The following is a 23019-nucleotide window of genomic DNA, read 5'->3' as shown; positions in this document are numbered from 1 at the left end:
TGAGGTACCATAACGTCTCACAAAAAAGCCTTGGGGAATTTACTTAAGAAATGTTTGTTTTCCTTCACAGTTTGTATTTGAATTTGATTACAAGCATGTGGGCTAAGTATATCCCTAAATCATTTTGGACAGGCCAGCCCAATATGTTGTCTCCCTTTTCAGAGACATACACTTTTGTTTGGTCTTCTCTACCTTGGTACTCAGTTCTCCCATGAAGGTACCCTTTCATACTGATTCGTTGACCCCCGTTCCCTCCAGGTTGCATGTCCAATTCACAGAGTGAGATATTATTCCAAAACATTTAATTAAAAATGTTCTCAGAAATAAAGTGTCAATCTGGAACATGAGTTGAACACTACTTCAAGATTGGACATCTCGATTCTTACCATATCTTTTAGATTTCCATCATACAAATTGCCTATTTGTAGTACTATCTCATTGCAGACTTCTGACACTTTTGGACTGTTACTCCTTTATACAGACTTCAGGCTTTTACCACAAGCTATAAAATGCCTTTTCTTACTGCACCCATTAAAAGTGGGCCTCCACACAGGGCACCCTTTTCAATTGGCAATGAGGCCTGTTATACCACACCTATAACACTGCCCCTTCAAGGTCTGAGCACTTGCCTAACAGGGATCCTTCTTTTTTTCCTTCACTGCATTCACCTTACCCTTCTCGTCACTCAATTTGTTCTTACCTTCAACTTTCAGCTCACATATTAACATGTGTTTCACTTGCTTGGATAGAATGAGGACCTCATTTAAAGGGGGAACATCTTCGAGCCAAAACTCCTCTCTATTTCTGTCAATATTACATGTTAATAAAAATTGATCACTTATGCGTTTGTCTAAGAATGCACCCAGTTTACACATGGCAGCTAACTTCCTCAGTGCTGAAGTAAATTCTTCTACGGTCTCCCCATCCTTCTAAACCCTCTTCCCAAAATGGTATCTCTATAAAATAGTGTTTATGTGGGGTAAGAAATGGTTATCTAATTTCTTTATATAAATTTCAAAAGTATTCAGATCTGTTGAGTCATCATTACTTAATTCTGGTAGGTGTTCTAAGATCTCTTGCCCCTCAGCCCCAAGCAATTTAACAGAAGTGCGACTTTTCTCTCTATACTCACATTAGTACCACAGACAATGACATAGAGCCAGATGTACAAAGCCTTTTTACATCTGCAAATGCCCCATTTCACAGGACCGGACCATTAGCTAATGCATAAAAACAATTTTGTATGTACCAAGCCCAAATTGTGATTCGTAATCACAATTTGGGTGTGCAAATTGGTATTCAAATTGGTGGTAACCCATTTGCAAATGGGAATGGGTCCCCAAGGAACCCCTTCCAAAATGTTTGTGAAAACATTTTTAAGAGCAGGCAGTGGTTCCATGGACCACTGCCTACTCTTAAAAAATGCAAAGAAAACATTTTATTTTTCTCTTTGAAACAAAGGGGCTGCATTAAAAAAAAAGATTGCTTTATTGAAAAAAAAGCAGGCCACCATTCCTTGGATTTTTTGTGATTCTCAATATGTCGCAAACAAACACCCACTTCACTAATATTCATGAACTATGTCCATTTGCAACCCCCTGGGAATCACGAAATGTGTAAAACACACATTTGTACATTGGTGTTCATGATTTCCAAATAGCAAATCGCTAAAATGTGCTATTTGGTAATTGCAAATGATTACCTATGTACAAATGGCTCATAGTTGTTAAACAACTTCTTCCACTTACTTCAAATCATCAGTGGGTCACTAGGGTTCACCATAAAACAGTTGGTGGGGTGTATTTGATCTGTTAGCCTTAGGGTGGCCTCCCCCAAACATTTTTGCCTACTTGCATCATGTTTTTGCTGACTCTTTTTGTTGGCCTTTGACTTGACATTTAAAAACCTTTGCCAAGCCTTAAACTCCCCTTTCAGTACACATACATCACCCCTAAGGTAGGCCCTAGGTAACCCATAGGCAAGGGTGCTGTGTAAGCAAAAGGTGGGCATGTACTTTTATGTTTTGTATGTCCTAGTAGTGAAAAACAACTACATTCATTATTCACTACTGTGAGGCCTACTTATCTCACCAGTTAACATTTGGAATTCCTTATTACACTTTTAAGCTGTAATTCCTGATTGAGAATGAGTAGCTATGTCATGTTTCATATCATTGGAATGGTAATGATAAATCCTCTTTACTGGTAAAGTTGGATTTTCCATTACTGTTGTAGAAATGCCACTTTTAGAGGGGTGGACATTTCTCTGCTCTTACAGCTCCGTGTACCTGCAGTCTGTCTCCAATACACGGCTAGGGTGGGTGACAGCTGTACTTTGTACATTACCTCTAAACAGCCAAAAAACAGGAAGGTTCGGTGTGTCTAAGCACTCATCTGCATCCTGATGGCTCTTCCTGGGCAGACACTTACACCTGAATAAGCAGTGCCTGTCCCCACACAAAGAGCTGATTATCCCCTACTGATAGTCTGGAGACAGGGCTAGGCAGAAAGGGCCTCTGTGCACTACAAAGACTCTCTCTGACCCACACCAAATCAGACACTTCTGCACCTACAACTGGACCCCGTCAGAAGAAATGCTGTGCTGCACCAAGAACTGTTACACTGCTAGACTGCTGACCTGGAAGGACTTCTTTATCATCAAAGTAACAATAGATGTATTCAACAGTTATGTTCTCATGCCAGATCAATTTAGAGGGACCAATTATTATGACATGATGAAACTAAATGGGAAGAGAGCAGACTAGCCAAATGGAACAAACTCTCTAATACGAGAACATATTGAATACAAAATTCACAAATATGGCACAAGAACATGAAATGTAAGCCACAAGTTATCAGTATTGGTAACATGGACATATTGAATGCAAGTGACTAAGAAAAAAAAATGAACAAACACTACAATATGGATGTGCCTGTGAAAGGTGGACAGTAGTAAAGAGACAGTGCTAACGAAAGGAATGGTAGGGAGTTGCATTAAAGGGCGCAAGTTGTGCCAGAAGCTGGCAGGATATGCCCCACCTTCTCCCTGTCTCTGTGCCTCTGCTTGCACTCTCTGCCAAAGGATTTACTGGTAGACAAAGGTGGGAGGGCATTGTTACATGCCTTCTCGGGGAGGAACGAAGGAGCAAATATTGGCAGCACATGGGGGCGTTGACATGACACCAATTGTCCACATGTTGGCCTGTCACTTTCACATTTGAGCTGGGACTACTGTAAAGTCTCCATCCCGTACCTCTGCTAGAGATATCCCTCTCCCATCCTGGCACACTTACAGATCTTGCCTCTTAGGCTCTTCAAAATGATAGGTGCTTCCCAGCTGCCCCGTCTTCCTCAACCATAACTAGAATTCAGATTCTAGCTTTTCAAGTTATTTAAAGCATGTTCCCAATGATTATATTGGAAGCCTTTCTTGAGACCACAGTGCTAACATTCAAACAACGGTTGCTTTTAAAGACTGTAATGTTTGGGCCCTGATGCATGCTGGTAAATGAAGCAGATACACATAACTTTGCTTAGGTTGTTAACTTACCTTTGCAAAAATCATGTTGGGGAACTGTGGGGTGAGGGTGATTTGGGTCACCCATCCATTGTGGCCCTTAAGGGTCCAACGAAGGGTCATCTCCTCAGACATGGTTGAGGCTGACCAGGAGGTATGTTGCGCGTGGAGAATGGGGTCGATGGAGCACAGGGGGTGCACCTGCAGCTCCTTCTCTAAAATGGGCAGCCAAGCAAAAGAAAGAGCTTCTGGCGGAAGCAGACATAAAGTGCCTATGGAGCCTGGTGGTAAGAAGGTTATGCCCTTTCAAAAAATCACCATGACGACACGCACCGCAGATGCAAGGCTGAACTGAACCTTCAACATTAGTGAGGTAAGCAGGCTACAAATAAAAACAGTGCAAGTGGTGAGAAACTCTAAAGTGCTTGCACCTGAGAATTTAAAAAAGAAATGGAAGTGGGGTTTGTTACATGTGTACCATTATCTTAATAGCAGTGCTGATGAATTCCGCCAGTGGAGTGCCAACATTTTGTTAGTAATTCCGCATTTCAAAAGTAAAGCGGAATTACTAAATTCCTCATATTACGCAAGTAGAATTAAAAATCCACCCACCCCTGCTCGACACATTGCTTGTCTCCACACTGCATCTCACTGTTGCAACCAGGATCAAGGTACTCTGTTCACCAAGCATGTGTGGCTCTTGTCCCTAGCCTGCACCCCACCAAGGCCAGCCTGAACTGTTGATTTTACCCCAGTTCAATGTGACCAGATAACCCCCATTGGCGCTTCTTGCTTCTAAGTGCTAGAACTCTTTTTATTCTTTAAAAATTCATTATTCGACTTCTACTTATTGGATGTTTGTCATACTGGTCTTGATTTATTTATAAAATGATTGTCTTCTTTTTCAAACCTTGTGTGGAGTCTTTTTGTGCTGTTTGCATTCAGTTACTGTGCATTGTGTTGCATACATAGTTTGCACATTGCTTCTTTAGATTAGCCTGACTGCCCGGTGTCAAACTACCAGAGGGTAAGCACAGGTAACCCATTAGTATGTATCTGACTTACCCTGACAAGGATTGTGGTTCCTGCTTGTAAAGGGTGCACTCTGACAATCAGAAACCCAATAACAGTGTGATATTCTGCATGGTATTTGTTGGACCAGGAAACAATTCAACAGACTAAGGGCCTGATTTAGATGTTGGTGGTAACGGTCCCACCATTAGTTTTCTGACTGAAAACCCGTCCACCACCATGATGGTCCGCCTGCCAGGTTCAGATGTTGGTGGTCCCATAGACGGCCATGTCCCGCCAACTCACAGAGGATTCTTATCTGCCACGACGGGGTCATAGGCAAGAGTGGCTGACAGTAGGACTCCAGCCACACTTACAGCCGAGCAGATTTGGATGTGCCTTACCACTAGGCAAAAAGTGAGGGTCTGACCTCCACATCTGAGTTGGTGGATTGGGGGGGAAAGGAGTGAAAACTCACCTTTTCTCCTGATTCCACTTCTGTTTTCAGCTCAACACGACTGGACAGGACGCTCCATTGCTGCTGCCACTAGACCCCGAAGAAAACATGAACCCCTTATTGCTGGACACAAAGGTAGGCAATCAGCATTGGCTGCATATGTTGGGGGTCACTGCACATGGGAACAGGACCACTGCAGACATATACATGTAACAGTATTTTCTTAGATTGCTGTAACATGCATATGTCGGGGACACGGGTGGGTTAGACATGGACGGGATACACTGGTACACAACACATATCGAACACATACACAACTATCATTATGATGCCAATATTCATTGCCAAATGAATGCTGGCACCAAAGTGATGAGACATGTGTCAATGTGTGCACATTGTTAGGGGATCTGTACCTGTTGTGCTTTGAGTTGTGTGTGAGTCAGTACATGTAAATGTGTGTGAGATGCAATTGGCTGGTTGAGGTGGAGGGAGGTGTAGTGGGTGATGTGGTTGTGTCAGTATGTGTGCCACTTGCATATGGCATGGTTGTTGTTGCGGATGTTGTGTTGTGTTGCTGCATGGAGAATTCAGGTGAGTTGTGTGGTGGTTGCTGTCATGATGTATGCAGTTGTGCATGTGTGTGCATGTGCTTGTGTGGATGAGTGTGTAGTTGTGTTGGTTGTGCCATGTGTGATGCAGGGGGACGCACATGTGAAAGGTAGAGTGTGTATATGTGTGATACTTACCTCCATTCTATTGCCACTGGCATTGTCCGATGCCCATTAGTCCCAGCAATGTCCTCCCTCTGTCAGCAAACCGCCGCCAGTACACTACCTGTCCAACTGTAACATCTAAAGACGGCTGCCTGACAGCTAGGAAACGTACTCCGTTGTGTCGGGCTTCGGCTCAGCCCAGTCATTCAGACTTCAATTGCCAATGTCAGTGTTGCCTAAGCACCTTCCCAGTAAGGAGCCACACGAGAAAATATTTTATTTTGCTGCATATGCATGAATACACCGGGTGCTGTTCAACACAGATCCTTTTATGTCTTCTTCCACTGCAGTACTCACTCAAATAAGATTTAAGTCACTTTGCCTTAATACTTAATGGAGGCTCACTATAATCCACGACCAGCGTGTTGGGGTGTCGTCCAGCCAGATCCTCATCCCTTCCTTGTCGCCAGTGTAAAAATGCTGAGAAACACCACAAGAGTCCAATAGGAGGAGAACTCAGGCTCTTTTTAAGACACCCCAGCCACAACTTAGAGAGACCTCTCAGTGACTGTTGACAGCTGTTAGAATCACATGTAAGTGGTGGAGGAGAACAACAAAGAGAGATACATAGGAATATATCACACATACATCTAAGGCCCCCAGGACCCCAGAGTTGGCAATCAAGGTAGGACACTCAAAGAAGTTTAGTGTCAAGCGGAGCTCAACATCAGGGTCCAATTCAGGTCCAGTTGCTGCTGTTAGCTCGGTGCTTTAGGAAAAAGGTCTCTTGCAGCTTGTCATATCCCTCTAACCAGAAGGGAGTTAAATCAACTGACCCTTGAAGTCCACTTCTTTGTCCTGAGTACAAGTGGGAGCACATCCAGCCCTTCTGGCCCCTCAGAAATCTCAAGCAGCAGGAGGAGTCCTTCTCCTGTTCTTCCTGAGAGTGTTCTCAGTATGTGCTTTGCAGTGCCACATTTATGATTAGCTCTAGCTACTGGATGGTGGTGCTTCTTAGCCACTCCCTAACCAATGAGGTACAAATTCTGATGGGAATCCCTACCCTAATTTTCAGTAGCTCCTTACTGCGGACTTGGCGAAAATGCAATGTGCCACAGCAATGCTCAGATGGCCAAAGTCTTCAACCACACTTAATTTGGTCTTTGAAAGCAGCAAGTGTGTAAAGGACAGTACTATGCAAATCACAGATGTCTTCTCACATCTAATACTAAAATGTAATTTGAAGCAGGCCATAGAGACACAATAAATGAGAAGACAGAAGACTGGTAGCACAAAAGCAGAAAATTTCAGCAACCAGAAAGGGGATATACAAAAAATGTAATCTGATCCTGTTTAATCATCTTCAAGGATGCAAAGGTTTTACATGTGCCTCAAACAGGGCTTTCAGGTAGAATTTGACACCATGCTGCCATGAGGAGGGGAAGCAGCTCCTACTCTGAATGTCCAGCTGAGTTCAGGGATGAATCTCCATTTGAGCTCAGAGGAATCATCCTTGTCCACACAGATCAACCTGTAAATCAAAGTGGTCTATTGTGTGGCGCCTGGAAGGAATTTCATATCTCATGAAAGGCTACGTACAGGCTGAGCAGCTGTTGGAGAGGAAAAGCAATTCTCCTTTAGGAGCTTCAGGCATTATAAAGTTATCTCTAAAAGTTACTTTTCCATTATACTCATTAAAAATCCAGCCTTACCATTGAATTAGATTGTAATAACTATAAAAAATAGTGGTTTCAATATTTTTTAAGATGGTCCCAAATCTGAGATTGCAATGATAATATTTTATTCTGTATTTTAGTTTTCTGAACAGGGCAGAATGGCCTGTCAGAGAAAATAGATTTTTGGGGTGTCACTTTAGGGACATAAGGACGTTAATTTTCTATATGCTTCACTTTTTGATACTAGGCATCCTACCTTGTGCTGCTACAAGGCCTACTTAGGGGTGACATTAATATTCAAAAGTGAGATCTTCCCTTTCCAAAAAATAGTTGCTTTGACAGGTCACACTGCAGGTTTTACACTGCAGCAGTCTGGCTCAATGGTAGGCCTGACACAATGTTTTGTATACCCACTCTGCGGATGGCACAATAGGTGCTGCAGTCCACAAGTAACACTGAGCCAGGCCCTGGGTGCATTTTCTACACTATATGCTAAGAACGCATAAGCAAAATAGATGTGAAAATTAGGAATAGTCACTTTAATAGGGGAGCACTGGCCCTTTATTACTAGCTAGCAGGGGTAACAGTGCAGTGCACAGAGTCGATTGAAAATAGGGTGCAGAAAAAGGTAAAAAATCTGGGGTTACCAAACAAGAAAGGCAGATTTCCTAACATTATGAAATCCCTTGTCCATTTTATGGGACTTGAAGGACTGTAGAAGTGAAAGGTCAGCTCCTTTTCACACAGCAACCATGAGGTCCTCTTGGCGTTAGAAAAGGGAATGCCTTATCCAAAAGATTGTTGGTCCAGTGAAGTAGCTCTGGGATGATCTGCCCATGGAGCTTCATGCCATCTCTAACTCTGCAGTATTTGAAAGAGCAGTTGAGCTTACTTATTGGTGCATACTTAGTATCATGACTCTCCTTCTTTGTGATAACAGGATCTGAGAATCAGATTTGTAAAGTGCTCATTTGTGGATCTTTTACTGTTTGTTTTTTATGTCTATGGTTTTGTTGCTAGCACCAAGATGCTGTAGAGTACATGTGAATAATAATAATAATAAGAAGAAGAAAAACAAGAAGAAGAAGAGGAAGAAGAAGGAGAAGAAGAAGAAGGAGAAGAAGATAACAAAACCAACAATAATGATAATATCCAGACTTGTTTTGTCAAAAACAGATTTGCCTAAGTCAATGGATCTCACAGTATGGGATTTCTAACAGTGAAGTCAAAGTATGCCTTAAACCAATATCCTAACAACTAAGGTATCCAGTGGTTTAAAAAATAGGTCAGTTCATTAATATTTGGTCATACGTTTCACACATGCAATCCTACCTGTTACAATAAGTCCACCATTACCAAAGATTCAAAGATTGTTTAGGGTATATAAAGAAATAACTGTTCTAGTATCGAAGGAAGAGAGAGCATGGTCCAGGCCACCTCACCAGGACACAGCTTATGTGTACCTTCCTTAGAGCCACTGCCAAAACACTTAAGAAGGTGGGGGTGGAAGACACAGCCTAACAAACTGATAAAACATGTAATGCTTAAAAAAGCCTCCTTCAATTAATGTAGTGTCAGCTTGACAAACAAAGGCATCAATTGCTTACTGCAGTGGTTCCCAAACTGTGCGCCGCGGCACCCCGGTGCGCCATTAGAAGTTGCCAGGGGCGCCACGTGCATTTTGGAAACATGACAGGAACAATTTAAAAGATTTATGTGCAGTTTATAAATTATCTCTTAGGACGAGGTAAACAGTCTTTTGCCGTGAGTAACTCATTTGGCATTTCATGTGGGGGAATTACACAAGCCCCACCTGATAACATCTTGCATCTGGAGCATGGTTTCACTCAGCGTGATTACATTATCAGAGCCTTCTCTTCTAAGGAGTGCAGCAATTGCGAAGACAGCAGTGTGATCAGGCCATGCTCATTGAAGTGCACACATCCAACAGTGCGCACATCCGACGTGTTTCCCTGAAGTTCCTTGTCGAATTTAGGAAAATCAGGTAAGTATTATTACAATAATTAGGAGAATCTAGAGTGAGAGATAGGGCACGACAGGACCGGAGATTTCAGGAATGCTCAGAAAATTCTCCTAACCAGCACCGGTGTGGTAATTAAATCGGGCTCCTCTTATCCTGCACTGCATCTAGGCGACTTTGATAACAGTGTTTACAGAGTCTTATAAACGACAGAATTATTTACAATGATCCAGTTTCTGCTTCACAAAACCATTCCCCTGGGAGCCCCCATCCAAAAAACAGGAAAATTGTTTATTTGGAATGAACTGAGTTAATTTGCTAGGAGAAGTCAGGGTCAAGTTATGTGCACTCCACGGCCTTGCAGGGGAGATTTATGATGCACCATTGATGTTAAAGAAAATTCTTAATTTTTGTAGCATGTGCTAAATACAATCACATTTTACATATTTACATTTTTATTACTAAATGGTTTGCGCCCAAAAAAAGAGACAGTAGTATGAACTTTTATGTAACAGGGCTATTTTTACTGATTTTAAGTATAACTACTGGAGCACATGATCTGTTTCCATGCCTCTGCATTTATTTTGTTGAACTACAAAAAACAGAAATGAGTTATTTCAGTGTCGGCCAATCTGGTTGGTCATGACGCCCTTTTCTCATTATAAAGCACACCTTTCCTTTTTTCCCCATTTGTGTTTAAAAAATGCTATTTAAATTGTCCAAAATAAATTATAGGCCGACAGTCCTCCCTCACTTGCATGCCCAAATCAGATTACTTACTGAGTCTTGCTGCCAAGGAAAGGCAATTTTCGTTGGGAGGCCAGAAAAACGGCTATGGGAGGTACAGACCGAGTGGAACTTGGAAAGCACAGTTTTCAAAAGCTGAAGTCTTTGAAATAATTTAGAAACTGCAGAGTGTGAGTGTGAATGACAGTGCTTAATTTGTAAATAAAAATGTGCTGGTGCCCAAAGCCCTCCTCTTAAACATCTGGCTGCTGCAATTAAATGTGGGAAAATGGAATACTGAGGCAGTGTAATCCTGAAGCCATCTCAAGCCTCTTCAATGATTTTAAAGCCACTCCCTGCCCCTTCAGCTCACTCTTGCAGCTTTCTTTTTTCTCCCATTGTGACATTATTTTGTTTTTCTCTTTTCCTCAGTCTTTCCCATATGTGTCTTATGTGTCGTTTGCTCGCAGTAAATGCTTGAGGCAGAAAAATAAGTGCCAGCCCTCAAAAATAAGTGCTGGTGCTGTGCACCGGAAACAAGCACAGATGAATGATCAAGTACTGTTGCTAATTCATGGAAACATTTTTGGCCTTTAATATTGTATTGTTTCTGACTTAACTGAATTGAAAAAAGTTCTTTAAGTAAACAGCTTACATTTTTATTTTGTTACCAATACCTTCATCGCCTTCATCCCAATTATTTGGAGGGAGAAAAATTGAAGTACTCCCGAGGCTGGGCTTACATCGCCTACCCGAATAAAAGTGACATAGTGGGGAGCCGCGGGCAATGGCCAATATAGGTGAAGGGAGCCGCGGGTCGAAAAAGTTTGGGAACCACTGGCTTACTGTATCGTCCACCTCCTCTGTTGCTCACATGGTACAAATTGTATAATCCAAAAAATGGCAAAGCTTTATTTTTTAATACTTATAATCCTTTGGCGGCAAGTAGAATAACTAATATTGAGTTGGGATAGTAATAGTATTATTTCCAATACCACTGAAAGTGAACACTTTATAAATATTATAGAATTGTTTTTCTTATGAGCCTGAGGTGGCAAGCTGAAATTAAAGAGCAAATAATATGACCCAATTCAGTACGTGGAGTTGATGCATCTCACAAGCATGTATTACCTTGCAATTTACCAAATATAAATAAATAGTTGGTGCTTTTAGCAGTAACAATAAATAATCCATAACTAGTTAACGTGATATTTTACTTGTCATTGGCAAAACGTACTGGAAACCTTCACAGACAAGGTCACAGTATTGAGCTACATAATATAGTTTATATACATACCAAAATCACTGATCTCGCAGTTCATTATTCCTCCTTTGCATGAACTACAACAACAAAAAATAATAATGACAAATACATACTCACTATATTAAAAAAAATTAATACAATGTTTTCTGTATCTACATGTTGAAGATATATTTAATATCCGTTTATAGAAGGCTTCGGAGGGTTATACAGATTGTTATGAGGTCTGAACCAGAGTTATATGCCTGAGCTGCAGGTGCAGGCCTATGAAGGAGATGAGTTTCTAAGGGCCCCCTATTGAAGATCAATACAGTTCCCTTTTACCTACACCAAGAATTACGAACAGTGAGTATTCTAGAACACTACTTAGTTTGATGAGGCTTGAGTGTGTTTTGAGATATACTGTTGGATCATTGAAAGGATGGATGCCTTAACAACGGTATAGCTGTCAGAGTGCCTATAATGCTGTTAGAAAATTCCACTCACTAAGAATGTAATAAATATAATATTCTAAATTAAAAATAGAAACCAGGCGTTACTGGCCCAGAACCACTCCGCTGTTTTAAATGAAGTTCTCAACATCCAATGTTATAATTCATATAGTTATTTTGATTAATAAATATGTGAATGGCACACAATTAAGCGAATAGGCTTAATGACTGCATAATTATAATAACCCATTACCTAATGGATTGTCAACAGAACATATTGGATGTGGAGCTGGTCACAGCCTACATTTCTCATGGGTATCGAGACACTGATAATTAAATTATGTTTATAAATATCACATCTCTAGAGTTATGTAAGCAAAACAAAAAGGGTTGCTGACTTAACTTTGTTCTGTATTTGCCCAGTGCAAATTTGCACTTGACATGTATTGGTAAATTGGCACAGTGCCTTGCGTTGTTTTGAGCTACCTTGCGTTACTTTGGGAGGAAACACCCATTGAATTTGCCTCAGGATTTTTTTTAAACCTAGAAGGCAATGTGGTGTGTTGAACAACACATTCCCCAAAAAATTGCATAAAAACCAATGTGTTTAAAAGGCAATTCGGAAAGGGTACTCTTCACTCTTCAATTTTGTGGTACTTCTGAGTTTGCCACCTGAAGCATTGTGTATTTGCAATATTAAATACTACTTCCAGATACAATACATTAAGATGCAAAATAGCGCATGGTAACAATATATTAAAAACACAGCTTCAAAAAACATTCTTTACAGTCTTCTCACAAGGCTTGTGGGATGCTTTTTACAGCCGTTCATACCAGGTTTCGATATTTCCGAGCGCTGTAAACACTGTGGTGTCATGGGCCAGTGATGTAACCGGTCACTGGACACCACCAAAGCCAGAGGGGCGTGGCCAGGGGTATTTCCCTCAGGTGCACCCGCACACAATCAATGACCCCATCTGTACTAGGTTGTACTGTGGTTTGCCCTGAGGTCAGGGGTAAAAGTATAAATAATAAAGGGCGTGGTCGGGGAGCTCAGAGAGGCGCGAGCGAGTGAAGACGAGCACACGGAGGTGCAAGAGTCATACCCGCCTGGGCTGCAGTCGACCACGCGGTGGTAACAAATTTGTGTCCGAGTGTTATTTACCACCCAACAATCAAGTGAAACACGCGTGGCATACACCACATTGGCGACGAGGGTGGAGCGGCAACCTACAGTGCTTCTTGTCCATTCTGCAGTGGCCGCTGTACATGCAGTGCTCGTGCCGGGTGAGGGTGATCCCTCCGACAGGCCCCCTTTCAGGACGCCACCGCACACTCTGCAACAAAGGAATGCCGACGCGCGCCTGCCCTCAAGCACTCCTTTTTCAGCGCGGCCTGTGCAGGTGGCCTTGCCCACAACCCCGGGACCCAGGCCTCGAGTCTTTCCCTCGAGACGCTCTACACCCGGCCAGGGCTGGTAGCCCCACCCCCTGCACCCTCCAAGGACAAGATTTCAGCTGCTATCGATCCTGCATGTGGTTTGAGGGCTAAATCCTTCTGCCCTACAGGTCCTGCAGCCACATGCTCTACGTCTGCCAGATCCAAGGGAAGAAGTGCACCCAGCCATCCTGATGAGCGTTGTACCCTGAATCCCCACCGAGACCTACCCAGAGGACCTGGTGAGTGCGATGCTCTACTGCCCGTATCCAGTCATCACCCAGACTTGCCGCCATTTCTGCCATACCACCTGTCGAACCATTCTTTGTCGAGGGACCCCTTCTGCGCAAGCCCCAAAGTGGAGAAAGTGGGTAGAGAGGGTCCTACTGTTTCAAAGCTACCAAGGTCGAGGACGCTCAGAAGCGCGCCATGCTCCTTCATTTAGGGGGGAAGGACATATACAAAATATCAAAGAACCTTGTCAAAGACGCTCCCAAGACACACACGACTCTCATTGCCGCTTTGAACAGGCATTTCGAACCAATGGCCAACACTGATTACGAACGTTTCAAATTTAGGCAGGCTAGGCAACAGGCAGAAGAGTTGCTACACGCCTTCCACATAAGGCTGAGAGATCTAGCCAGCACCTGCAGGTTTACTGATGAAACAGAGGAAATAAGAGGACAAATCATCCAGGGATGTGCATCACTGAGGCTCAGAGAACGCATATTGGAAGAGTCTGGAAGGTCCCTACCCAACATTCTGCAAATGGGGCGAACAAAAGAACTCTCAAAGGCCCGTGCATCTCACATGGAAGCAGCCCTGCAGAGACCCATAAAGGAGGAAGCCGCCAACACAGTCACGTCATCCGCAAACAAAACCAAACTCCGCCCAACAAATTTCCAAAAAGACAGTGTGGATACTGTGGCTGAACCCCACACAGATCGTCTGAGTGCCCAGTGAGAGGCAAAACATGTTCCAGCTATGGGAAGTTACACCACTTTGGGAAAGTGTGCAGATCAAGGAGAACCCAAACCGGAAATGCATCCAACAATACGGCATCAAACTAGTCTGAGCATGTAAGTGATTTGGACGATGACGAAGCTCAGGTACATGTGATTCACTCCCTATTCACTGTTGGGCATATCACCCCTCGACAAACAAAACTACCAAAGTGCCAGATCCACATAGGCACACATAAGACAGTGGCAGTGGTCGACACCGGAGCGTCAATCAACATCCTAGCCGTGGAAGAAAACCGCCAGATGGTCCCTGTCACGACAATGACCAAGGCCAATATGAAAGTCTTCGCTTACGTACAGAACACGCCATTCGCCCTGAAGGGCGTATACCAGACTACAATCACCCATGGATCGCAAACCATCCCAGCAAATGTCTACGTGACCAAAGATGCTCAGGAAATGCTGCTAGCCTGCAAGGCTGCGGAAGACCTAGGAGTAGTCACGATCGCCATCAGTATCCACCAGGAATCCATAACAGAACTGTTGGCAAAGTACCAAGGGGTATTTGAAGGAGTCAGGTGTTTAAGGAGCAGAGAAATAAAGCTGCACATTGATAAGACCATGCAACCGGTCGCTCTCTGCCACCGACGCATTGCGTTTCATATCCGGCCCCAAGTAGAGAAAGACTGGATCACCTCGAGAAGGCAGGTATCATCGAGAAAGTATCAGGACCAACGCTGTGAGTTTCACCAATTGTAGTAGCATGCAAACCCAAACAACCTGGGAAAGTCCGCATCTGCGTGGACATGCGCCTTCCAAACGCCGCCATTAAGCGCAAGAGACATTTGACACCCACAATCCACGACATTCCAGGAGAACTCAGCGGATCCTGCTGGTTTTCCAAGTTAGACCTCCGGTCCGGATATCACCAGCTGGTGTTGGCGAAAGAGTTGCGTTACATCATTAAATTTTCCACACATATAGGACTGAGAAGGTATCGGCGTCTAAACTTCGGAATCTCCAGTGCCGCTGAGGTTTTTCAAAACATCATACAGGAGCTACTGGCTGGTCTACCCAGGACATTAAATGTCAGTGACGACATTCTCATCCATGCGTCTACCATCGCTGAGCACCACTCACACCTTCAAAGCATACTCCAACGAATCCAAGAATCAGGGCTCACATTGTACCGCAGGAAGTGTGAATTCCTGAAAGACAAGATACAATTCTTCTGGTACGTGTTCTCAGCCAATGGTGTCACGCTAGATCCAGCCAAAGTAAGTGATGTCAAGGGTGCACCTCCTCCCATGTGTGTGACGGAAGTCCGAAGTTTCTTGGGCATGGTGAATTACTGTGGCCGATTTATTAAAAACTTGTCTACTCTTACCCAGCCCCTCCGAAACTTAACCAAAACCTCAGAGGCATGGACCTGGGGCTCCGCGGAGCAGGCCGGGTTTGAAGCCATCAAGGAGGCACTATCCAGCGAGACCACACTGAGGTATTGTGACCTGAGAAAACACACCAAAGTCGAAGTAGATGCAGGGCCGAAAGGACTCGGAGCCGTGCTGTTGCAAGAACAAGATGAAGGAATATGATCCCCGGTAGCCTATGCCAGCAGGTCACTAACTGAGACAGAACAAAGGAATTCTCAGATAGAGAAAGAGGCGATAACCGTGCATTGGAGCTGTAAACACTATCACATCTATGTCTAGGGATGCCCTTTTACAGTGACCACAGACCATAAGCGGCTGCTACCTCTGTTCAACGGCACAGCCTCGAAGCCTCCTCCCAGAATAGAGAAATGGATGCTTCAATTGCAAGACTACAGATGTCAGCTAGAATACCGCCTTTGATCTGAAAATCCTGCTGACTATCTATCCAGACAACCATAGGTTGGTCATACCATCATCCCTCACTACCAGAGTAGTACAACTGGCTCACAACGGTCATCGAGGCATGGTCAAGACAAAGAGCCACCTAAGGATGAAGGTATGGTTCCACTCATAGACGAACAAGTCGAGAACATGGTGAAGTCATGTGTATGGTGCCAAGCCTCCGGAGAGCCAAACCGGCCAGTCCCAGTAGAGACCTAACCTAGCCCCGAGAAACCCTGGGCATCTGTGAGCCTAGACTTTAGGAGCCTCACCGATGGCCACCACACCATGGCCCTCGACGACTTCTCCAAGTACCCTGAGGTGGAGATTATCCCGACCCTCATGGCAGACGTAGTCATATCATGCTTGGAGGTGGTTATGGCCACCCATGGCCTGATATCTGAAATAAAAACCGACAATGGCTCGCCGTTCCAAAGTCGGGAACTGGCAGAGTATTTAAGCAGTACAGGTACTCGACATCGTCGGATCACACCAAGATGGCCTCAGGCCAACGGGGAGGTCGAAAAGTTCTTGAGAAAGCTGAACAAAGTAATTTGCATCGCCCATGCCAGCAGTCAAAGAGTGACTATGCAATTTACTCGTTCTTGCGAAACTACCGCCAGACGCCTTATTTGACAACCAACCGAGCACCCGGGCACACCGCGTTTGGGAGAGCTGCAGTCGACTCCATCCCACACCACCACTCCTGGAAACCTCCAACCCTGAATCGAGACCAAGTCCAGGAATGGTGGTCAGCCACCAACAGACATGCCAGCCTGAAGAGGTGGGCGGTGTCATCAGACCTTGAGGTAGGGGACAAAGTCCTGCTGAAAGAAGTGTCTTCAGGAAGTAAGTTCTGCATGCCGTTTGGCACTACTCCATGGACAATTGTCTGTTGAAACGGGTCAGCAGAGGTGTAAGAAAGTATTAATTTCACCAAAAAATTATTGTAAGAAACTGGATTATTGGCTGAGAGGGGTGAAAGCCCCACTCAAGCAACAATGACAATCTCCATCAGGGTGAACCACAAAAAGTCAGTAAATTAGTCTGTGCTGAACCTGCTGTAAGCTTGGAACAAACACAGTCAGATGTAACACAACCAGTAATTACGTGAAAACAAAACATAAGAAAAATCCCAATTCAATTTAGAACAATACAGTTAATTTTATTAAATGATACCAGAACATCGAAAATCTGCTCAGTAGAACAGGAGATATTGAATTTTAAAGTTTCTAGTGAAAACAGTACCAAGAAACAGAAAGTGCCATCCATGGTTATCTGGTCATGCGGGACTGGGCGAAAATCAGGCAGACCATGATGGAGCATGGACCAGATACGGCGACCAAAGTTAGTCCCACTGAAAAGGTGTCTTCTTAAGTCTGGAGCAAAGAGTTCCGCACCGATTGTAGGAGACCATGAAGAGGAGGTTTCCATCGGTCATTGCTGTAGCACAAAGAGCTGGTCATTGCTGGAACTCTGTGTTGATGATAGCTGCAGGTCATCATTGCTGTAGCGTGAAGTGCAAGACTTGGTTGCCAGTCATTGTGAACAGTTGCTGACTGCATGAATAACAGGTTTCACAGCAGCTTCACATTGGTGGTGGTCTTCCGTGACAGACTCTTGGTGTGAACAGGTTCATTTTCAGTCGCGAGGAACCCAAACATCAGGATTTTCACCTTTTACTTCAGGAGGAACTATCACTGTTGCTAATCAAACATCCAGGAAATGGGGGCACCACTTGGGGATCAGGATTCACTGCAGCAGAGGCCAGCATCAGGATGCACGCAGGTCCAGGGAGGTATTGTTGCAGCTGGTCACCTAGGCAATTGCAGGGAGGCCTCTGGAAGCTTGTTGAGTCCCTGTAACTCACACAGGAGGTTGGCAAACTGACTGATGGAGTCACTCTGGGTAACTTGGGATCAAGGCAAGCATGTCCACTGTTCCTTCTACCAACAGCAAGGCAGTCCTTCAAGCAGCAGGGCAGTCCTTCTGGCAGCAGGGCAGTCCTCTTCTGAATCTTCCACAGGTCCAGGAGTGTTCTAAGTTAGTTTTTCCTAAGGTCCTATTCTTCTACCTGGTACCAGCCTTTGTGTGGGGGAATTCCCTGATGCTCAAACTGGTTCTGATCACTTCTTCACATTCTCCTAGCACTAAACTGTCTAGGGGGACAAAAGCAAGGGCAGAAGTGTCAGGTTCTTTCGTGGGTGCTGTGGTCAAGGTCCTTTGAAAGTGAATCAGGGCAGGGTACAGCTCCTATTCAGCCTTCTTGCAAGGCAAACAAACTCCCAGCTACACCAAGGTCTCATTGTTTGCTCTCTGGGCCCACTATGCATCATTGATAGGGTAGCGATTAGGGTCCAGGCAGCTTGAGACTCCTAAATCTGACTGTACCATTAAAGTGGGTTTTAAATTAGAACTAATTTGAGTTTAAATATCATATTTCTATCTGCTCCCTTTCTGAAGATAGCACTTATTAAATGTAATAAGGTAACCCCGAGTTAGACTATCTAAGAGATAGGCCTTACAACAGTGACAAATTAGGCATCTTTTACTGCTAGGACGTGTAAATCCTAACACATGTCCTGATTTTTCCATGTACCCGCCCTGTGAGTCTTTAGAGCCTACTTTAGGTGACTTATAAGTATCAAAAAGGATGGTCTAAGCCAGGCAAAAGGTGTATTTTGTCAGGTTGAAATGTAATTTTAGTTGGTGGCACAATGAGTGCTGCTGTCTACTACTAGCCTTTCATTTATGGTTCCTGGCTATATGCAGTACCATATACTAGGGGCTTCCAAGTAAATACAATGAGATAATCAATTCTAGGCCAACTTTATCATGTTTTTCAAAGGAGGGCACAAGCACTCTGCCACTGGTTAGCAGGGAAAAAGAGCTAACAAATATGACTTCAGTAAAGGATGCTAGCAGTAAACCAATAATCTTGACCATGCAGAAAGGGCCAGTCAGTTTCAACTACAATGTTTCCTTTCAGAATTGTGTCTTTATGAACAACAGTTTATAGAGGATAGCTGAGAAAACAACAATGAGCACAAACACTTCATTTGATTGTAGTACCTTGGTTCTAATCAAGGGAATATGTATATTTTGTTTGACTCCCAAGTGAATATGTTTATGGATGTGTCCTTTGATTTTCTTTTTCAGCCTGACTATCAAGCCATTCCTATACAGCCATTGGGACAGCCATTATCTTTAATATGTAGAACTTCAGGAACAAGAAATGAGGCTGATGAGCTTAGACCTTTACATTAAGGATGTGAGACTCTGCTTTAAATGAAAAACAATATTGAGAAACTTCATCCTTCATTTGAACAGTCATAAAACATCTGGTAAAGCCACTAATTGGTACAACTTATAAGTACACAATGTCTTCAAGGAAACATTTTTAAGAAAATCAAGCACAGGTTACCTACAGAAAGGCACCAATGTAGCATCTAATTCCAAGTATAGCAAGAAACAAAGAGTATAACCTAGTGTTAGAGCTGGCTTCCTTGGCATGGTTTTCTCCCTAACTTTTTGCCTTCCATCCTCCTATTTGCTGACTTTGCTAGCTTTAGGACTCTGCGCAGTTTACCACTGCTGACCATTTGGGTTTGGGTTCTCTCCCTAACACATGGTAGAGTTAGCTTATACCCAATTGGCATATTTAATTTACTTGGCAGTCCCTAGTAAAGTAGCAGTACCTGTGCATAGGATCTGTAAATTAAAAACTATTACTGGGCCTGCAGCACTGATTGTACCACTCACTTAAGTAGCCCTTTTAAACATGGCTCAGGCCTGTCACTGCAGCCTGTGTATGCAGCTATAAACTGCCATGCCACCCTGGCAAAATAAACCTTTTGCTAGGTCCAAACCTTCCTTTTTATACATGCAAGTTAGAAAGTCATCCCCAGGGTAGGCCCTGAACAGCCCAAAGGGCAGGGTACAGTGGTTTTAAAAAGCTGGACATGTACTTTGTAGTTTTACATAATTACACATTGCCTCTTATTTAAGCATGACTGCTTTGTGCCAAGCTACCAAAGGGTTGAGCACAAGTTAATTTGGGGTTTGCTTGTGCCTCGCCCTGATAAGGATTGTGGTTGCAGGGTGTCACCCTCTCAAACAGAAATCCAATTTCTAATACCTAGTAAGTGGATCATCTCAAAGCATAAGAAAGGTGTACAAAGTACTCTGCCCTCAGTGCACCACTGACAAATTCCACCCCCTCAAAACATAGTTGAAATTTCATCTACCTTGGCATAATCATATACTTTCCAACATTTCACATTATAATTTTCACATGAATCTCTTTGAACATAAGGCATTGTGGCACTTAGAGTAATTAGGGGTCACTCTACAAAAATACTATTTCTGGAGCACTAGAACAAAGCAAACAGACAGATTGCAAGATGCTCTTGATCGCTGCATTTGCTTTTTTTTTTTATAGAAAAGAGCATCCGCATGCCTAAAATATACCCAAGGATGTATTTTGCACCAAGATACAGTGAAAAATGCCAGATTTGCATTTTGTGTAATTTCATGTCATTTTCCAAATATTCACATAATTACACAAAAGGAAATTATACAAATTCTGCACTCCCCTAAAAATGACAATGCAGCATTGTGGTAGGCTTGGCGGTACAAAGGACTCTGGGCCGTATACTGTATATGTGTGAAAAGTAAAGGTTTTTATTTGTTTTTATAATGACGGAGTGGGGAAAAGAATGTTCGTATAGGGCAGCAACAAAAATGTCTTTTAGGAACAGTTCCACATAAGTTCTCCTTGTCTTAATTGTCTTTGTGTTTTCTTCTCCTTTAGGTGTCTTTCGGATTAATGGGTGGCGTCTCTTCCTCCAGTGGGACCGGAAAAACAAGAACACAGGAACAAACAAAAAGGTAAGTGGTTTTGTGGGGCTCTGATACTGTTTAGTAGGGGAACGTGCAGGGGGTAGAAAAAAGAGAGTGGTGTTTTTATGGGTGAACAGGTATAGGCGTAGACCGGATGGTGAGGGAGTGGTGGGGATTTCTCTGAGGCATTTGTGTCAAGCTGTTTTTAGTGCTCAGCCCAAGATTTTGTCCTCCGTGGCCCTGTCCCCTGTGACCCCCCCTGTCTCAAACCCCACCCTCTCCTCCTTTCTACTACCCCCCCTGTTCTTAATGTTAGATACCGAGTGCCTCCGCCCCTGTAGCAAGGATCGTACCTTGTGAAGCCACGACCCTCCGGGGTCGTGGCGGGAACTGCTGTCGTCCGTATCCTGATTTCCTGGTTCGTCGTGGTTCTGGCTTGCCGTCTTCTCCTCTCCTCCGGCCTCGGCGTCTTCCTCTTGCCGTCTTCTCTCTTCGGTCTGTGGTAGCTGTGTCTCTCCAGGGAACTCCTCCTTTCCCTCCGTGAAGTCCTTCGTCCGTTTTAACTCCGACACCCGGAAATCCGGTGTCGGCGATTCTCGTGGCATTCGTGCGTTTCCATGGAAATGCCCCAAGGCTCCGGACGAGGCGCGCAAAAGGTGCCAGTCCGCAGAGTCGGAAGACGAGGTCGACGAGACCCGTCTACAAGCATGTAATTTTGTTAAGAAGCCTCAGTGAGCTAATCATTTGTTGCTGACATCTGCAGGTCATGAGCTCAAATCTAGGACAGGCTGAGTCAGCATTACTTCCCTATGAGTGTTGTAAAATCAGTTCTGTAGGAAGCTGGCCTGGTGTGTAGTGGGTACCTAAGGTACTTACACCTTATACCAGGTCCAGGTATCCCCTATTAGTGTAGTGTAGGCAGTGTCTAGAAGCCATGCTCTCTAGAGGTAGCTGTGGATTAGCAGCCAAAGCTTATCTAAGAGACATGCAAAGCGCATGCAGTACCACTGTGGTCACACAGCACTTACACACATGAAAGAAAACACTCAGTGTTATAAAAATTAAGGTTCTTTATTACAGTAACACAGTGCCAAAACACTAGATAGGCAACCGTCCAATAGGAGGTAATTAAACACACCAAATTTAAACACTGGTCATCAGTAATAAGCAGAGAAAGTGATAGAAAACAGTGCAAACACAAATAGACAATAGTGACCCTAGGGGGAGCCCAAACTATATATGAAACAAATGAAATACAAATGCAGGACCCCCACCTAGGTACGTGGGATGTGTAGTGGGGAGCTTGAGGAACTGGGAAACACCAAAGGTAAGTACCATAGTGCCAGAGACCAGGAACAAAGGAGTAAGTTGCTGGTTTTTCCCCAAACCACTCAAAAGGAAGAAAATGAAGAAAATGCAACAACCAGACAAGACAACTAGACACCAGCGGTGGATTCCTGAAGAGGAAGACCTGTGGAAGAAGGGCAAAAGTCACAGAAGAGTCCAGGGGGAGCAAAAGCTACTACCAACCCAGCTGTGGTTACAGAAGGTGGTTGACAGTAGGACGAAGACAGTCAGGAATGCCCCCTTGGAGCAGTTGAAGAGTTCCTGGAGGGTGGAGTCGACGTCCCATATTGGATAGAAGATTGCAGTCCATGAGTGGCATGGAAGAGCTACCAACAAGCCTTGGCAAAGGCAAAAGTCGCAGTGAAGCAAAAGTGGAGCTTCCGGGGACCAGCAAGGTCCAGGAGGACTCAACCCATGGAGGGAGTCCTAGGGGGACTCTCAGCAAGGCAGGGAGTCCACAGAAGAAGGGTCAGACCCCACAGGAGACCCACTGGATGAGGAACTAGGAGTTACAGAGGAGCCCACACAGCACAACTGGAGAAGGGTCCCAGGTTGCAGGAGAAGCACACAGAGGGCTGTGTGTCACAGGAAAGAGTGCTGAGGGCTGGGGCTACCAGGAGCCTGAGGATCCCTTGGAGATGCCCATAAGCCTTGGTAGCTGGAAGGACAGGGGAGTGGTCGCTCCCCTTTCCATTGTCCAGTTTCATGCCAGAGCAGGGGTTGGGGGTCCCTGAACCGGTGAGGACTAGTTTATGATGAAGGGCACCAAATGTGCCCTCCAAAGC

At 44.1% G+C, this 23019-nt stretch overlaps 1 protein-coding gene across 1 annotated transcript in view; it reads right to left on the bottom strand.

Annotated features, from left to right (window-relative positions):
* Window positions 1-23019, bottom strand: part of OTOG (otogelin) — a 956473-nt gene that overhangs the window by 638763 nt on the left and 294691 nt on the right. The window contains exon 20 of the mRNA XM_069221482.1: window positions 11387-11421. Within this exon, the coding sequence (XP_069077583.1) occupies window positions 11387-11421 (35 nt within the window). The remainder of the gene's footprint in view (window positions 1-11386; window positions 11422-23019) is intronic.

The sequence above is a fragment of the Pleurodeles waltl genome, chromosome 3_1 (assembly GCF_031143425.1).
Source record: "Pleurodeles waltl isolate 20211129_DDA chromosome 3_1, aPleWal1.hap1.20221129, whole genome shotgun sequence".
Taxonomy (NCBI): Eukaryota; Metazoa; Chordata; class Amphibia; order Caudata; family Salamandridae; genus Pleurodeles; species Pleurodeles waltl.
This window is presented reverse-complemented; position numbering and strand designations above follow the sequence as displayed.